This window comes from Sturnira hondurensis, unplaced genomic scaffold, assembly GCF_014824575.4.
Source record: "Sturnira hondurensis isolate 20B ecotype Veracruz unplaced genomic scaffold, ASM1482457v3 Scaffold0000648, whole genome shotgun sequence".
Taxonomy (NCBI): Eukaryota; Metazoa; Chordata; class Mammalia; order Chiroptera; family Phyllostomidae; genus Sturnira; species Sturnira hondurensis.
Window position 1 is genome coordinate 1,247,620 of NW_028073279.1, and position 17,687 is coordinate 1,265,306.

Below are 17,687 nucleotides of genomic sequence, written 5' to 3' on the forward strand. Positions count from 1 at the left end.
TTTCGGGAGGGAAGTATTCCCCGAGTGCGTGTGAGGACACAGGCAGGCAGTCGTGGAGGGCACTCAAACAGAAGCTCGGTGCTACGGAGCAGGGGTCAGCGGGGGCCTTCTGTAAAGAACCGAACTGTATACAGTTTAGCTTTTGTGGGACGTGGAGTTGTAACTACTCACGCTGGCCATTTGAGAGTGAAAGTGCAGCCATAGACAATACTTGAACAAGTGAGTGTGGAGATGTTCCAATCACACTTTGTTTACCAAGAAAGGAGGAGTGCCCGATTTAGTTTAAGGAGTGTAGTTTGCCAACCTGTGTTAACAAGCAAAGAGTTCTGTAACTATGCAGACTCATTATCATGCCCTGCCCCACAATATGCTGCCGAAATTTTAGTGTTCAAAAATATACTTTAATCAGGAAATTTGGAACCAACTAGTACAGGGACCTTAATTGCTCTTTCGCCCCTTGAGGGAGTAGATCATTTATTAAAATATTTCTCTTTCTTTAAAACGTATTAAATTTTACCTGGGTTTATAATCCCTCCACCACCTTCCCTGGCACCTCTGTTAAAAATGCAAATGTGGGATGTTGTGAATAAGGAAAAGGACCCGTCAAGTTCTGACAATTCCATTTTATGTGTCACAGGCCCACTCGCTCTTCGATAGAATGTCAGCTCCATGAGGAAGAGGCTCGGTCTGTTCTGGTTCACGTTCAGTTCCCTGTGCCGAGAACTGTCTCTGACACATGCTCAGTGTCTGCTAAATGAATGACTAAATGAGCTACAGGGAAGACTGAAGTAATGTGTTCTGAAATTTTTTAAGATTTTATTTATGTAGAGGGAGGAGAAGGGAGAGAGGAGGAGAGAGAGAAACACCAATGTGAGAGAGAAACAGAGATTGGTTGCCTAGTTGCCTCTCACATGACCCCCGCTGGGGACCAAGCCACATCCCAGGCATGTGTCCTGACTGGGAATTGAACCGGTGATCTTTTGGTTTGTAGTACGATGCCCAAGCAACGGAGCCATACTGGTCAGGGCCTGAAAAAATTCTAAGCTTGATTATGATTGATGTTGATAGGATTCCGGTAGTATACGAATTCGTTGATTGGAGAGAAAATGGTTTTTTTAATTTATTATTTTTTTGATTTTTTAAATTTATTTACCTTTAGAGGGGAAGGGAAGGAGAGAGGGAGAGAAATATCAATGGATGGTTGCCTCTTGTGTGTCCCCCGCTGGGAACTGGCCTGCAACCCAGGCATGTGCCCTGACTAGGAATTGAACTGTGATTCTTTGGTTTGCAGGCCCGCGCTCAATCCACTGAGCTACACCAGCCAGGGCGAGAAAATGTTTTTATAAAATATTAGAGGTGATAGGGACATTAGAGATCAAAGACTCCACAGTGCCTTTTTGGATATTATATGGAGAAAGCAGAGGCCCAGAGAGCCTGAGCAATGGGTCACACATTGCTTATGGAGAAAGCAAAATTAGGATTCTTTAGAGCTTATTTTACTTCACAGTGGTGCCCCACAGTAGAAATACAGAATCCTAATTTCTAATCAAATGCATTCTCCAAAGCTTGATTTTTTAAAAAAGAATAGCTAATTCAGTTCTTGCTTTACAAAAACTGAAATACAAGATATCAAGTGTAAGTGAAACATTTTGGCTGTCTGGATTATAGATGTCCCAAGCTTTGCCATTGCCTGTTTGTAATTCCCACGGAGACTGCAACGGTTTATAGTTTGGGACCGCAGAAGTCCCACATTCTAGTTAGGTTGTGCATGTGTGAGCACACCCGCCCCCCCACCTGTCATTTAAAGAAAAAAGAATCTCTGAGAATAAATGAAACTCTCCCCACTGAGCTAATCATAAAGCTAGTGGCTTCCTGCTTAGTACAGACCTCTCCATTTGAATTCAACAAATTACAAACCTGAGTATATACCAATTGGCTTAACAAGTCAGATCTAAATCATTGGCTCTCAACGTTGGCTGCACATTAGAATTCTCCAGGGGAGAATTTTTAAATCTCTGAGGGTGGGAGTTGGGCATCAAAGCTTGAAAAAAAAATCTCCCCAGGCAATTAATATATGTAGCCAAGGTTTTGTACCACAGTCTGAATAACTACTGACTCTAAAAGGTAGACTATAAACATGATTTCAGAATCTAACTGAAATTTATAATACAGCTTAAGACATTATGCTTTTTCTATTTTACTGATACTTTTGCTCTGTTCCTTCTTTCCTCACTAAGCTTCACAATGCTATGTGGAAGGTACTGTGAACCCTGTTTTATACATGGTGAAACTGAGACACAAAAAGTTGAAGTGACAGGTTCAAGTCACAGAGTTAGGAAGTATCACAGCTGGGATTTAACGCAGGAAAAATGGCTCTCTCCAGAGCAGGAGTTCTCAAAGTTCAGCGAGAATCCCCTGGTGGGCCTATCGGATAGAATTTGCTGAGCCCCACTCCTAGAATTTCCCATCTATCAGGGGCACAGCGTGCTGGGGAATTTGTATTGCTAACAAGTCCCCACGTGATGCTGATGTTTTGGGACTTGACTTTGAGAACATTGAGCTCAATTTGTGCTTTAAAAAGCCCACCAGGCGGTATCGATGCCTCTAAGGTGTGGGAACCACTGTTCTTGAAGGTTCTCAGCCTGGGATGCACTGCGTCCCAGACCATTTAGGAGGGAGCAGGTCCTAGCCCTTTTTAAAGCTCTCAGTACAGCTCTGGGAGAGAACCACTGTTTTAGTACCACTGTTTTCGTTTACTCTCTAAGCTGAAATGTGATACCCTGCTCTTCATGTGGAGATGAGGGCTTCCAGGAACACTGTGACTACAATGACAAAAATAATTCTGGACTCATTGTTGTCACCTGAGAAGCAGTTTTAGAACCCTACCCTACTAGCCTGCAAGGTGCATATAAATGTTCCTCCCTTCGCCATTGAGGCCTCTTCTGGAGGGGAATGCTTTTCATTCAGTATTTTCTCTCGTGTTCGTATCTTTTTTTAAAAGATTTTATTTATTTATCTTAGAGGGGAAGGGAAGGAGAGAGAGAGAGAGAAATATCAATGTATGGTTGCCTCTCATTCGTCCCCTGCCCGGAACTGTGAACCGGGAACTGGCCTGCAACCCAGGCATGTGCCCTGACTGGGAATCGAACCGCGATCATGTGGTTCGCAGGCCCACGCTCAATCCACTGAGCTACACCAGCCAGGGCTCGTTTTTGTATCTTAATCTCCATTTGCAAACTGTTCGACTTGGGAGTCCAGGGAGACTTGTGGTGGATTCAGTCTCTGGACAGCCATTATGTGTGAAGTGCTGCTTCTCAGTGGCAATTTCTAGCCCACGTGTCTCCAGAGGCTTAGTGTAAAATGGTTGTGCTCCCTGAGTCATCAAGTCAAGGGGTTTCCTCTAAACCAAGCACCTCTAGCGAGTGTGGCGATAGCCCCACACTTGTCGGTTCACACCTGAAAAACGAGTGCCTCCGTTGATTCTCAGGGGTGGGGGAAGGGACAAATCAGTGTACATTCGCCTTGACTCCCAACAGTTATGTCCAGGGAAAAATCAGGATGTAACAAAAAGACATGGTTTGAAGAAAACCAATGAAGAGAAAAATAAATTAGATAAGGGTAGCCTGAGAAAAAGAGATGGAAAGGGATAGAGGTAGTTTCCATTATACCTTATTGGTATAGGTTATCATACATAACTTGCTTTGCTCTCGTGAAGTAGAATCTAATAGCAAACAGAAGAAGATAGGGCAAGCATTTTAATTCCTATGCTACAGAAGAAGAATAAAGCTTGGAGATTTTTCCTACGTTTTTGTTCCTAAATGTTGCATTCTGTATAATTTCTAAGAGCCATCTGCCCATTCTCTTTAAAAATTTACTGTTTATCTAATCTTCTGTTTAATACATCCACTAAGCTTGAGTTTACAATTTTATTTTTCATTTCTTAAAGTTGTATTTAGTCTTTGATCCAAATCTACATATTCATTTTTGGCCTCAAGCTGCTTGCTAATTTTTTTCTACTTTCTGTCATTTTGTTTTAAAATTTCTTTAAGTGTATTTACATGTAGTTATTTTCTATTCCAGCACTGATTCTTCTCGTATCTGGTGTCTGAGCTGGTGTGAAGGTGGAGTTATTTCTGCTGACTCTCATTCATGGTGATTTCGTTAAGAACCAGGGACCTGGCCCTGAGTGGGTTGGCCTAGGGCCAGCCGGTAGTGTGTGGGTTCTTGATTTCATGTAGCAAAGATTTCACAATACGAGTCCAGGTGACTATGAGGGTATGTTTATTAAAGTTGGGGACAGTGAGACGAGGGAGGCTTATCACAGAAGAAGTAACAGCAGAACCTAGGCTGGCTGCTTTTAGCTCACTGGGAAGACAGAGAAAAGGGGGCTGTGGGGACAGTTCAGAGGACTAGCCAGGGACAAGCCCCACTGCCCATTGCTTCTCTGGCTGCAAGCCTCAGGGTGCCTTAGAGTTTAAGAGATACATGCCTGTGGGGGAAGAAGTGAGGGAAGAGGGGAAAGGGAAGGGCATGGGTTGCTCCCAAAAGACAGAGTACTGGAGCTGGGCCCTTTGTCTTGAGGCTTTTATCTTCCTCTCGCAGGGAGGAATTCTAGAGGAGGTTTCAGTAGACTATTCATCAGTTTTCCAAGTGTGACCTTTCAGAATTGTGGTTTTTACTGACTGGTCAGTACCAGGGCAGGAGGTCCTTAGTCACTGCAGCTAGTCCTGGCTCCCCCCCGCGTGGTTTTGCTGCTTTTCTGGGCCTAGAGCTGAAGTACAACTGAGGCCTAGGTGTTATCTCTAGAGAACTGACTTTCTGTATGTGGCTGCAAATTGCCTGGCCATGTTGTTCAGCTGTCGGTCTCAGATGCCCTGTTCCCCTTGTCCTGGCTTACTGGCTTGTCTCAGCTTGTTTCTGATTTGTTTGTGAGTATTGTGTTAATCTTAATTTCAGCATAACCCATTCAAAGTCAGCTTAATGTAACAGTCTTCAATAAATCTTTCCCTCATTTTTGGCTCAAGGCTAAGTCTTATCTAAGTCCAATTTTAGTCTTAACATTCCATTGCCCTCGGGGCAACCTTGCTTTTTTCCTTAGTGCTTATCCGGATCATTGATGATTTTTTAGCTCACTTTAAATAAACTTTCTTTAGTCCCTGAAAGTTCAGCAATAAAATAAAAAGTTAAGTTTTATGTGGGACTTACCAGTGCTCGTATTGGGAAGCCTGTCCCAAGTATCACGTTTCTATATTACAAAAGACAGATTTTAGCATAATCTTCAAAATAATCACATCATTTGATAGTAAAGGAAGACACTCTGTCAAATATGCATACGTTCAACATCCCAGAGTAAGATCCGCCTCAACTATGAAGCACTGAAACTACATTTTTCTTCAACTAAAGTTTCTTAAATGACGGTGTTTAACGCAGTTGTCTTAAAATGGTTGTGAAGAGATTTTAAAATCACAATGTACTTGTTATTGGCACTTAACATTGTAATGCTCTTTTTAGTGGCATCTAAAATTGTAATGCTCTTGTGAGTGGTATTTCTTCCCTTATTTCATCTTCAAGGAAGAGTTCACACGTGGGTCAAGGAAACAACTAGGTTGTATGAAGCTTCAGAGCAGAGGAACAAAGAATCCAAGTATGCTGTTTTCTGAGTACCTAATTTTCAAATCTTTCACTGTCTTGTAATGTCTCCTCTTCAGCTGGTAAGATAAGGTGGGCTCGGGGCCTCTTTTTACACAGAGGTAAGTAACAGACCCCATTAAAAAGGGGAGCAGGCCAGTGTCCACTTGTGGGTTTTGTTATTTCACTATAGTTAGTTATGCAAGATGTTCCTTTGGAGGAAAACCGAGTGAAGAATACACAGGCCTTCTCTGTATATCATCTTGCAAATTCCTATGAATTGATCATTATCTAAAAGAAAAAGTTTTAAAAAGCGTCACAGACTAGAAACTAGAGGAAGGTATAAAAAGACAAGGGCTGTGCAGAAAGATGGTGTAGCTCTCTCTGAGCAAGACTCTAAGAGAGTGGAATAAAGGGTGACTGGTTTATCCTAGTTCTCCAAAGGATTTCGGGGCAACGCCTGCAGTGGTGATGACGAGTATTCATTTGCCCCTGGTGTACTCTGCTATCAGAGATCCCTGAGCAACTCAGCAGAGTGACAGACAGCTCGTCCGAAGATTCAGGAAGCCAGGCATCTTCTCCTCGGAGACACAATGAATAGTTCCCTTTAACTGCACAGTGTTCAGTTGTTAGTTACTACTGCTACATTTACAAATCAACACCACAAATCAACACCACAGGAAAAATGAACTGTATGGAGTCTATAAAAATAAGAGAAAAAATGACTTTTAAGGCAGATCACTTAAAATTATGAGTTTAAAGGGAATAAAGGTAGATCTGTTTTTTTAACCAAGTTAAGAAAGCTAAGAATATGTATAAGCATGTGTAAAATACTCTGGTCAAAACATGGCTTTCATTAATTGCAATATATGCTTATATTATGAAGTATCATTTTTGAAACAGTAGTAAGACATTTGATGGAAAGAAAAGCAAACAAGGAGGTGTCTTTCTGTGACTCTTGAGCTGCATTAATATTTTTAAATTTATAGCTTAATGGATAGGGTGAGGGAAAGGAACAAAATTAATTAAGCTTCAGAAAGCAACTTGAACAGTTTCCACTAACTATTTTACATTTTGTAGAATTTCCATTTGTATTAATAACTTATTACTTCTATTAAGCATGCATTTTCCCTAATGCCTAATGTTTCTTTAGTGGAGCCCAATTAACCAGGATGGTCCTTCCTTAGCTAGCCAATCACTCTAATTACTAGACTTTTAAAAATGTGCTTGTTTTGCATAGATTTGAACAGTTGAACTTGCCCCACAAAATGCATCAACTATTCTGGGAGATGGAATGTTTTTGGTGAGTGTGTGGGTGCCAAAGTAACTCTCAGACCTCTGGGGCTCTGCAGAGCAGTTGACTAACAATCCCAGTCTGTGCTATTCCTCAACTGATTTCATTGTCATCTTTCTTTACCTTGCTTGATGCTTTTCTAATCTCCCAGTTGCTTATTGATATCTATTTTTTCCATTTAGTTTCCTTGTTCTTTGTGAAGAACTATTGCCTAAGATGGGCAGGCAATTGACCTGTAACTAAGGAGCGGCTGCAGTGTGGTTGGTGGGGCTGTGCTCTAACAAAACTTGAGCAATTGCTTCCTTATTCTTTTGGGACTGGTACTAAAGACTTTGTGAAGCCCATATTTAATGAGCATTGAGGAACTAAAAGCAAAAGCAATCAGAGAGCATTTTGTTCATTAGGCCTCCAAGGGTGTGAGGAATGCTTAAACTGAAAGAACAAAAACTACCATAGAGACAGCATTTACCCTGGGGATTAGTACCTTCCTGGCCATGCCAGAAAGCCAGTCATTTTCATGCAAATAACCGAACTTCATGAAGGGCAGGTAAAAAGTCATTTCCAAGTCACAGAGAGACAGTGAACCTGTGGCTAGGATGGAAAAGGAATACCAGTAATGATAAGTCTGAATACAAATATACTATTAAAGTAGGAAAATGAGTAAGCAGATTAGTAAGACAAAAGAAAGGGCAAGGATCAAAAAGGGGGAGAAAAAGATCAGTTTATGGAAATTTAGAACAAAGGTAGCAAAGCCCTAGTAATAGTATTAATTTTTCTTTGAATGGGGGATTTACAAGGAACATGACCAAGAATAGTAGTCCTGGGTACTACTTCCCACAAGTAACAACAGACTGTGAAACAGAGTGAAGACAGTGTTCAATTAATTAAACAAAGAGGCCATTAGACGGAGGCAGTTCTAGTACCTCAGCAACTTAGATCAGCAAATCAAACCTAGGCCTGGCAGCGCCTCATGGGTAAGAAATCAAGACATAGAGTCAACCAACTGCAAACAGCCAACTAGTCTTTCCCAAATAAGGTAACCCCTTATGCTATAGCCAATCAAATGATTTGTTTGTTTTCTTTCTGTGTCTTTTCTACAAAAACCCTTAGTTCCCGGAAGTAGAGTGCTCCTAAGCACTTCTGTTTGGTGCTGTTTGTTGTGAATATATTTTTGTTTCAATAAACTCAAAATTTTGATACACTTCAGTTTATCTTTTAACAACAAAGGCAACAGGAGACTTAAAAGGAGCTGAAAGAAACAAGGCAAAACAAGGGCTAAAAGAAACCAAAGTCTGCCCAGCCGCCTACGGTACCCTTCATTTGTTTATTAAATCACGCTTACTATCATTGAAGTATGCAATCACTTATTACATCATTCTCCAAACCAATCCTTACTAAGGAGAAACTAGTGGTCAAAATTCAATTCATTTGCATGTTGTCCACCTTAGTTTGGTCTCGCCAGGAAGCAGAACCAGAGCAAAAGCTCACATGCTACTACGCTTTAGGTGGGGACCATTCCCCAGAGGCTGGGAGGAGGAAAGTGGAAGTAAGGAAGGAATAGAAGGAAAGCCAACCCTGCAGGGTGGTACGATCTGGGTGCTGTTGGTACCAGATTGTCAGTCTCATCAATTGTCTTCTGAAGATCTAAGAATGACTATGCCTCAGGACAATTGAGGTTGTTGTAAATAAGGAAGAGAATTTTTTTGCCTGGTTCTGGTCTCCCATTGGTCAAAGGTTTACTCCATAGGTCTACGAGTGTAAACTGCCAGATTGAATTGCAAAGACCTAGAGAATGGAGGGTATCTTTCTCCTAAGCCCCCAAAGAAGCTCTAAGGCAGTGACCCGGGAGGTTCAGGGAAATAGGTATCTTGCCTGACAAAAGGTAAGTTGTGGTCCTGTAACCAAACACAGGTCCAGCTGCCTGCCACTTTGAAAACCAATACCCAAAAGACAGGTGCTGGTATAAAGGCAAAAGGTTTATTCAAAAACAAGTCACCTGAGAAGATGGGGGACTCTTGTCTCAAAGCCCATCTCCACATTTCAGTACAGGCAGAGGTTTCTATAAGGAAGGAGAGGGGAAACAGAACAAAGACATGAAGGGAGGGAGTTGAAAAGTTCTCTGCATGAAGACTAGCACAATCCATTCTAATAAGGCAAATGATGGTCCAGTGTGCACATCCTGGTTTAGTTACTCTGGTTTTTATTTGAAGGTCGATAAATCTCCCAGAGCTGGGATGACCGAAGATTGGAGTCTGTGTCTTTCAAAGTTAGTCCCTAGGATTCTTATACAAACATGCTGTTTGTCTACATGCTACATGTTAGTTACAGTCAGCATTTGCAGAAACGATGTCAAAAAAATGGTGGGGTGGGTTACCATTCCCCACTGTTACCATCAGGTTGTGGCCACAGGAAGTTGGTTATGGTGATGGTGGGTGACTCAATGGCCAATGATATATGTGAGGCCAAGAAGCTCCGAGGTGACAACTATGAAATATGTAATGCATGTTTCTTGGAAATGCTAAGTAATTAACTGTTTATGTTTAACTGCATTGCAAATCTGATAATTTTATCCAGGTTATATTTGTGGTGTTATTCTCATATACATACATATTTGTTATGTAGCCTCAAATGCAGGATTTTAATTTAAAGCTTATTTGTCTTATAAACACTTATATTTTCTCAAGTCACAATCTGGGAAATAAAGGATTAGGCCTTAATTCTTGGATGATTTCGCTCTCAGACATGTTACATCAAGCTTGGCCAATTGTTATGGAATACTTATTATGTGCCTGTCACTGTGATATGAGGTTTACATGCATTATTTTACTTAATCCTCCCCATGAGGTAAGTATCATTATTTCCACTTTCCAGATGGGGAAGGTGAGGATCAGAGAGACTAGGTAACATGCTGATGGAAGGTCACTCAATTAGGGGGAGAAGCAGACCTTCCCCAAGCTTGACTCCGAAGTTCACACTCTTAACCACTATCCCAGTGCTCAAAGTGTGCTCCAAGAACCAGCAACATAGCATTTCCTGGGAACATGTTGGAAATGCAAATTCTTGGGCCCCACTTGAAAGCTTTTGATTCTAAAACCCTGAGGTTGGGGCCCAACAATCTGCATTTCAATAAACCCTTCAATGATTCTGACACACACTAGGGTTTAAGAAGTGTTTAAGAACTGCTCTCTGTTATTCCATCCTGTAGGAGACCATTCTGCATGGCATGGGCCCAGCTTCCACTCGGAGATGCACAGGACCCACACCCACAGATAGGTTCTCCCGTGGGGAATCAGGCCTGCAATGTGCCTAGGTAGCTTTGAGTCTTGCTTTTTGCTAAAAACTCCCTCACCTGGATTTGTGGCAAACATTTACTGCAAAGTAACTTCCTAAAATCCATGCTAAATCTTCCAAGGACAAGTGTAACTGGTTCAACCACTTTTGCCTTTTCATTTGCAAATATCCTTCTTCTGTGATATGATTACCAGCATCCTCTCCTTTGTTTTCTGTAAAAGGTAACCACCTAAAGCGAACTTGTGCATAGTAAATGAGGACCATCACACAATGTACCATGTGCTGAGAAACCCAATAAAGGCCAGTCACTGCAAGGGTGAGAGCAAAGCTATCCTGCCCCTTTTCCTGCACTGGACTTGGTAGTCCATGTGAATGTCTCATTTCATCCATAATGACACGGACACTGCCAGCTGGTGTCCACATCACTATCCCTTGCAGTTTCAAAGTTGAAACAGAATAAACAAACATACATCATCTAGTGTCCCATTCATTTTTATTCTGCTCACCTCAAATTATCCTCAATCTTTGCATTGATTCTTTTTCCTTAGGCTAATTTGAGTTTGGGAGGAGGGGGAAATAACCTGAAAAGAAGAACTAGATATTCTTCACTGTGAATTAATTTTTGAAGTGGTATGAAACAGACCATAAATTATTATGAGTTAAAAAAACTAAAGGGCAAAATTATTTTTATTTCATTTTATGGTCTTGCTGGAATCCTACCCTTTTCTGATCAATTGACATAAAAGAAGACGTGGAGTTTAGTAAAATTAGTGAGTGTTAAAACCTTCTTTAAAGATGGTTGAGGATACCTTTCTTCTACATACAAGCTTATTGCTTAGAAGAGGTGTTAGAGATGATATTCTTTTTATTGCACTAATTAAACATAAAGCTGAACTGAGAATGCGTTAGAGACATGTCCTCATCAGCAGACCCTCGCACCCACCCACCACAGTGTTTTAACTCAAGAAGCCTAATTGAATTGACACCCTGCCACTGGGTGGGTGGTTGTGCTGCCCTTGATCTCTGGCCTGAGGAGAAAGATGCAACCCCTGTGCTTTTTATTTTTAGTTAGCCTCATAAAAGGTAGGACGTCCAAGGAGGGAGAGGAACCTTGCTTCTCCATCATCTACTGCATACGGTACTAATTAAGCTGGCAGTCTTGGGCCACAGTCTGTTATTGCAGCAGGTGAGCCTTCAGCTGATACCCGGTGAAGAAATTGCAAATGTCAAATGGCTCATCTTTGCCCTTCTGACTCTTGAAATACGGAAGGAAATCGACCAGGGGAACTCTTCAGTCTCTGTGCTTGAGTAAACTACAAGCAACACAAAACTAGGCAGGAATAAGGTATTCATATCCTAGTCCTAATGGCTAACCCTTCTCTCCTGTTTTCCCCACCCAGCGTGCTAATGAGGAGAGAAAATGCGGAACTCTTTGGCTTCCCTAATTGCTGTGCTTTGCCCTCATAACTTAGTTTGTCTCTGCTTATCATGGTGAGAGTTTTGCATCTGTCAATCATTTCCGGTTCTTTCTGCTTGGAAAATAACAATGTATGTTTTTTGAGCCTTGAGATTATTCCAGACCCTTCTTTTCCATAATTAAAATGGAGAAAGTGACGGTGATTACTTTTTTGGTTTTACTTGGCAATAATGAGCCATCGCAATCAAGGAAGGTTTGTTTTTCTGGCCCCTGAAACTTCTCCTAGGGTCACTCCTGGATTTTCTTCAGGACTGCAGGATTGTAGATTTGTTTGCTTTACCACAGTTCTGGATTGTGGACATTGGCTATTTTTATTCTGTTTTCTCCATCACAATGAAAGCAATGCCATGTAGTGAACAAACCATGGATACTACATTAGCTTAAATTCATTGTTCACTTGAAAAATAAAAAAATAAAATAAAATTCTCCATTTCCAGAGATTTTCAGATAATTAAGTAAAGTAATTCACTCAAAATCATCTAAAATAGTTCCTTACACGTACTAGGTGCACAATAAATGTGGTTTCTTTCTATTTTTACTTTGCCTCCCTGTTGTTTGGGGAATTATTTCTGGTTCTTGTGATTGATTTAATGGTTTTCACTTCTGATTTTATATAAGATGTAAATAAGACATTGCTACCTGAGGCTGCTGGGTCTTGGTTCAAGCTGCCTCAGAAGTAGAAGCTTGGTAGCATGTTATTTGCAAAGGTGGGATTTTTAAACACATCAATGGTTATTTTCCCAAGAGAAAAGAATGTCCAGCTCTTTGGCTGCATGGTGATGGAATAGTAACAATGAACAACACCCCTTATAATATCTGCTACTGTGCGTGTGCCAGAAATTGTAGAAAGCACTTTGTATTATTTGCAATCCTTACAGCAACTCTATAAAGTAAATTTCATTATCGCCATCTAACAGATAAATGGGAGCTCAGATAGGTTAAGTGGTTTGCCCAGGGTCGCGCAACTAATGTAGAAGGTTCTGGGTAACTCCAAAGCCAATAATTATTGTTCAAGACAGAGAAGAAAGGAAGGAAGAAAACGTGTGTAAGAGAGAGGGAGGGGGAGGAAAGGAGTTAAGAAATTAAGGAGACAAAGACAGAGAGCAAAACACAAATAAATCAGGTCCTTCATTTCAGATGGACTAACACTAGTCTTCTACCACCAGCATTTATTTTTTTCTTTTTCCTAGGGAAATGTCAGCTTTGGAAATAATTTAACCTAAATAATCACTCTGTTGGAATAACTCTCTCCTGGTGCTGCTGTAATTTGGCTTACAATTATAGCTAATTGAACATCTAAGTAAGCTCAGTGCTGCATGCACATAGAAAAAAATGTAATGTGCTAAGCATGCAAAAACATGATCATGAAAGTTCATTTTACCAGCAGAAAAAGAAAGCAATTAGTGGAACACTCTTCAGCAAGGAGGAGAAAAACATGCACACACACACACACACACACACACACACAAACACCTATGGTCGCCAGACAAGCTCTCGGGTGATCCTGGGGCCCCATTAATGGTGCAGTAATTAAAAGGGTTTATGAGCTACAGGTTGGCACCTGTGAAAAGGTTCCCTTCCTCAGTAATCAATATGCATTAGTCTCAGTATTTGCAGATACCTGACAAGAGCCAGAGGGAAGCAGCAACATAAGGAAATACAGTGTAGAGAGAGGAGAAGGCTAATTAAAGAAAACAAAGAAGAAGAGCCTGACAAATTTTCTCTACACAATTCCCCTCTGAAAGAGGGGTATTTTAGAAGCCAACAGTTCTTTCTCTGGACACAACCTTCTTCAGTAGGGACCTGGGAGGACGCTCAGTCTACTCCAGCACAGTCCTCGTTAGACACACATTCAGCATTTCATCTGCCGAGAATCTTTTGGTTAAAATGAGTATTAATGTATGCATGTATTTTTACTTTTTATTCTAAGATAGTCTTTTCAATTCAACTCATCAGATGTTTCATCCCCAAAGTTTCCCAGGCTCGGTGCAGGCTCATTTCTTAAGAGGAATAGAGGGAGAGCTGTGGACACAGGTGCTCTTTAGCCCAGCCCCTTGCTCCTGACTTTGCCAGAGGCTTTATGCCTGTATGACCACATCAGGTTCTTCTTCCCGCTTATTATAAAGCCCCTTGGCAATTTGCTTGGTGGGATGGAGGACCTGTGACTCCAGAATAATTGGGTGGGGAAATGAAAAGGCTGGGGGCTAAAAAAGGGTAAATTTAACCGAAGTACCATGGCTTTAACGTCTACCTCTGGGTCATTGGACTATCTCGGAGCTACTGAGCATGCAGGTGGGGACTTTCAACTTCGCAACTACAGGTCGTGAGAAAAGGCTCAGAGGGATTTTAAAGGTGGGTTGCTGTTATGATAGAAATTGCCATCAAGAAACATACAGGGTGTGGAAAAGGTAGGTTTACAGTTGTGAGCATGTGAAACACAGAATTTATCCTTGTATCAGTGTTTATTAATTATTGTATTATTTTCCTCAGAAACGATTGTAAACCTACTTTTGTCTCGCCCTGTAGTTTCTAATGGGGGTGGGGGAAGGAGAGAATGGAGGAGCTTGCCAAAGACAATCAAGGAGAAATCAGCACTTCTATTCATTTCTATTGGCAGCGGAGTCCACACTACACAGGAGGAAAAAGCAGATTTGCCTACACGCAACCTGACGGAGTCAGGCTCTATGTTCTTTCCGCTGCTTTTCAGGCCCCGAGTTGTCCTCCCAGGATTTATAGCAGTGCTTCTCAACCTGAGGCGATTTTGTCCCCCAGGGCACATTTAGAAACATCTGGAGACATCTTCGATGGCTGCGACTTAGAGGAACGGCTGCTGGCATCCCGGTGGCGGAGAGGCCAAAAGCTGTAGAACATCCCGCAGCGCACAGAAGAGCCCCCACGGGTCAGGAATGCTGAGATCTAGAAACGCTGGTTGAGAGGGCACCCAGTCTTTCTTTACTCATTTCGTTTCTATTACCAAGATTAAAACTAGTCATGAACACACTGAATGCTTAAGGCTTCCTGCCTGTTTTTTTTTTCCAAGTCCGTATTTCAACGGCAAAGCTATTTGGTTTGGTGGAAGGAGTCCTGTCTTCCTGGTGGAAAGGAGCCTGGAGGGCAGAGATCTCACCTCAGAGACCACCCCCCGCCCCGCGAAGTACACTGTGTCGGACTCGGGTACCAGTGGCGGGTTTGCATTTGTGGGCCAGTTTCACAACCGTACCAATAACATTTATGACCCTTGGGGCTGACAGCAACAGGTGACCAAGCAGAGAGAGTATTTGGGAAGTTGCAGGAAGGAGGCTAAATGAGTCAGTGCTGCATTTACCTAAGCTTCCTGCTCTGAGGGTCATGGCTTTTTTCCCCTACCAGTGTGTCTTAAAAAGGTATACGCAGTAGAAGTCTTGTTGAAATGAAACACACTTTTGAATCAATTTAGTGTGCCACCAAAGAGTCTTTAATGACAAAGCTGGACACTAGGGGTAACATAAGGAAATAAGAAAATAAATAATATTCTAGCAAAGCAAGCTCAAGGCTCTCAAACACAAGTCCACATCAGTCTAAGAAAGCATAGAAATGGTTAAGTGCCTGCCATAGACTTAGGCTGCCCTCTCCTAGGAACAAAATTAATTCCTTTTTTTTCATTGACAAAATTAAAACCAATTCTTCAAATACATTCTGTATTATTTTTTCAGTTTCATTCCTTAGCTATGAACCCAAAGCTCAACTTGTGGTAGGAAATGAAATAGGACCAGTATCAGCATAAATAAGCAAATCTAAGCAGAATTTAGAGGGTAAAACACTGTGTTTGAAGCAAGTTCGCCGTAGTTGGAATTGTTGCGTCTGTTCGGGGGAGAACCCTCCTTAGGAGTATGCAGAAAGTTGTCAGACGCTGTCCTCAGAACCACCACTGTTCCGGCAAGAGTAAAAGTGCATCGGGCTCATGGGATCCGACACGTAGCCTGCGTGAGAGAGACAGTGCACGCGTTCCCCACTGGCCTCCCAGTCTGTCTCCCCTCTCTCTCGCCAGCCTCACCCAGGGCACGGTGCAGCTCCCAGGCAGCTACTCCTGGCTTGCGTGAACTGAGTCTGGACAAGAGCTGCTGGTGCAACAAACACAGATGTCTGTTTTGGACCCAGGCTGGCCAGGTGGCAGGCTGAATTTGGACTAAAGAAGGATACAGTTTAGAAAGATGTTATATCATGATGGCTAACAACATGGGCTTCCATGTCAAGCAAACCTGGGTTTAAACCCTGACTTCTCTGTTTACTGGCTCTGGGACTTTTGTCAGCTTAACCTTTCTAAGCCTTGAGTCTTCATGGGTAAATGGGAGGCATCATAATACTTACTCATAAGGTTGGTAAGGCAAAGAAGTCATTTAGGACAGGATCTGACACAGTGAATGCTAAAAAAAATGATGGCTAAAGAAGAGAAGGCAAGGATAGCAGTAGAGAAAAAGGAAGGAGCCATTTTCTGGAGCAGTTTGGCTCTGCTTGGTGTTTTATTCTACCTAAGAGCTCAATTTTTAAGTGCCCATGAATACCTAGGTCTAAAACTCAGTAATATTTGATGCTCACTGAAGCAATAGCCCTGAGTGTGTCCAGAAAATGGAGCTAAGTGGCTCAGGATGCAACCACTGTACTAGAAAACTCTCAGGACACGTGTGGGGAAGCAGTTACCTTTGTACTCCCAGTAAGGAAGCTATTCATGGCTTCTGGGAGGAGGGACACATTTGTCAGTAGCTTTTGCTCCCCTTTGATAGAAGAGTTTTTAGCAACTCAGCCATCTACATTTTCATGAAGACCTGTAGCAATATGCAGCTGGAGAGGCGTATTCATTTTCATCAGAAAGCTCTCTGTTGGAATCTCTTAGGAAGCACATAAACTCTCTTGCTGGGAAATGCCACAGCTGCTGTTGCTGCTGACGCTGCTGAGCACCCTCCTACAGTGGGCCTGGCCCTGGTCAGATCTAAGGAAGGGGGAGCCTGAGATGAGGGGAAGCAGGATACACATTCCCCAATCCTAATTCTGCCTGGGCTCAAATAAAATCTATACCCTGGAGCAAACGAGTTTCCTTTTATCCAACCTGAAACTGTGACTTCATTCAGGCATAGATAGATGCTTTAATAGGTCATAATCCTTTTACTGCTATAATCCACCTTCTGATGTACTGCATGTGGTTTATTGGTTTACAATGCTCCAAGCCTCTACCCCCACAACACTCCAGTGGAAATCTGATTGTGAGCGCACGGCCCTCCAGCGTGGGCAGGCTCTCCTTCAGGGAGGTGTAGCAAAATCAGCAGGGCATGGATGCCGACATTTATTATTGATGCCATCGTTGCCAGAGTTGAAGGGCAGACGTATTGCACTTGGGTAGCCACTCAGCTTGAGAGGCACTCAAGTGAAATGTGACTGCAGGCTTTAAGAAAAGACTGAACCACATCTGCACGTTTTGTTACTTTAGGGTGAAAAGTTTCAAGTACAGAGAAAATAGCTACATACTTGATTTTATCTCTATTCTCTAGGAGGGCTCTTTGGGGTGGAGGGCTGGGGAGAAGAAACAGTTCATAAAGTTGCTGTAATACCACAATTGGTTTATGAAATGGAAATGGAGGACAGCTAAAGGGTTCTTTTTGTACAGTGTGGTGTTCCTAGCAGACAATAATAGATCTATCTTCTTTGTCTATTGGGGATCTCACTCCATCCAAACAACCTCATGTCTTCTTTTACCCTTGGTACAGATAGGCGTCGAAAAGCCCAACTTTCATATTACTGCATCACTTTGTCTTGTCTCTCCATCTTGAGGAATTCTACTCAAAGTCTTATTCCCTTATGAAACCGATCATTAAGCTAAAGAAGTGCTTCATCTTGAAACCCTACCTTGAAAAGAAAGGCTGCTGGCGAGAGCACACATGGCAAAGGCTGCCCTCTGCTTTGTGGTTGCACAGTCAGAGCTGTAGAGGCGTGAGAAAATGATATCTATGACAAGTGCGATGACGG

The 17,687-nt window shown here is 42.1% G+C and overlaps 1 protein-coding gene across 1 annotated transcript in view; it reads right to left on the reverse strand.

Moving 5' to 3' along the window:
* Positions 1-15,542: 15,542 nt before the first annotated feature.
* Positions 15,543-17,687, reverse strand: part of TNNI3K (TNNI3 interacting kinase) — a 283,730-nt gene continuing 281,585 nt past the window's right edge. Inside the window, exon 25 of the mRNA XM_037042376.1 lies at positions 15,543-15,649. Within this exon, the coding sequence (XP_036898271.1) occupies positions 15,573-15,649 (77 nt within the window). The 3' untranslated portion in view covers positions 15,543-15,572. The remainder of the gene's footprint in view (positions 15,650-17,687) is intronic.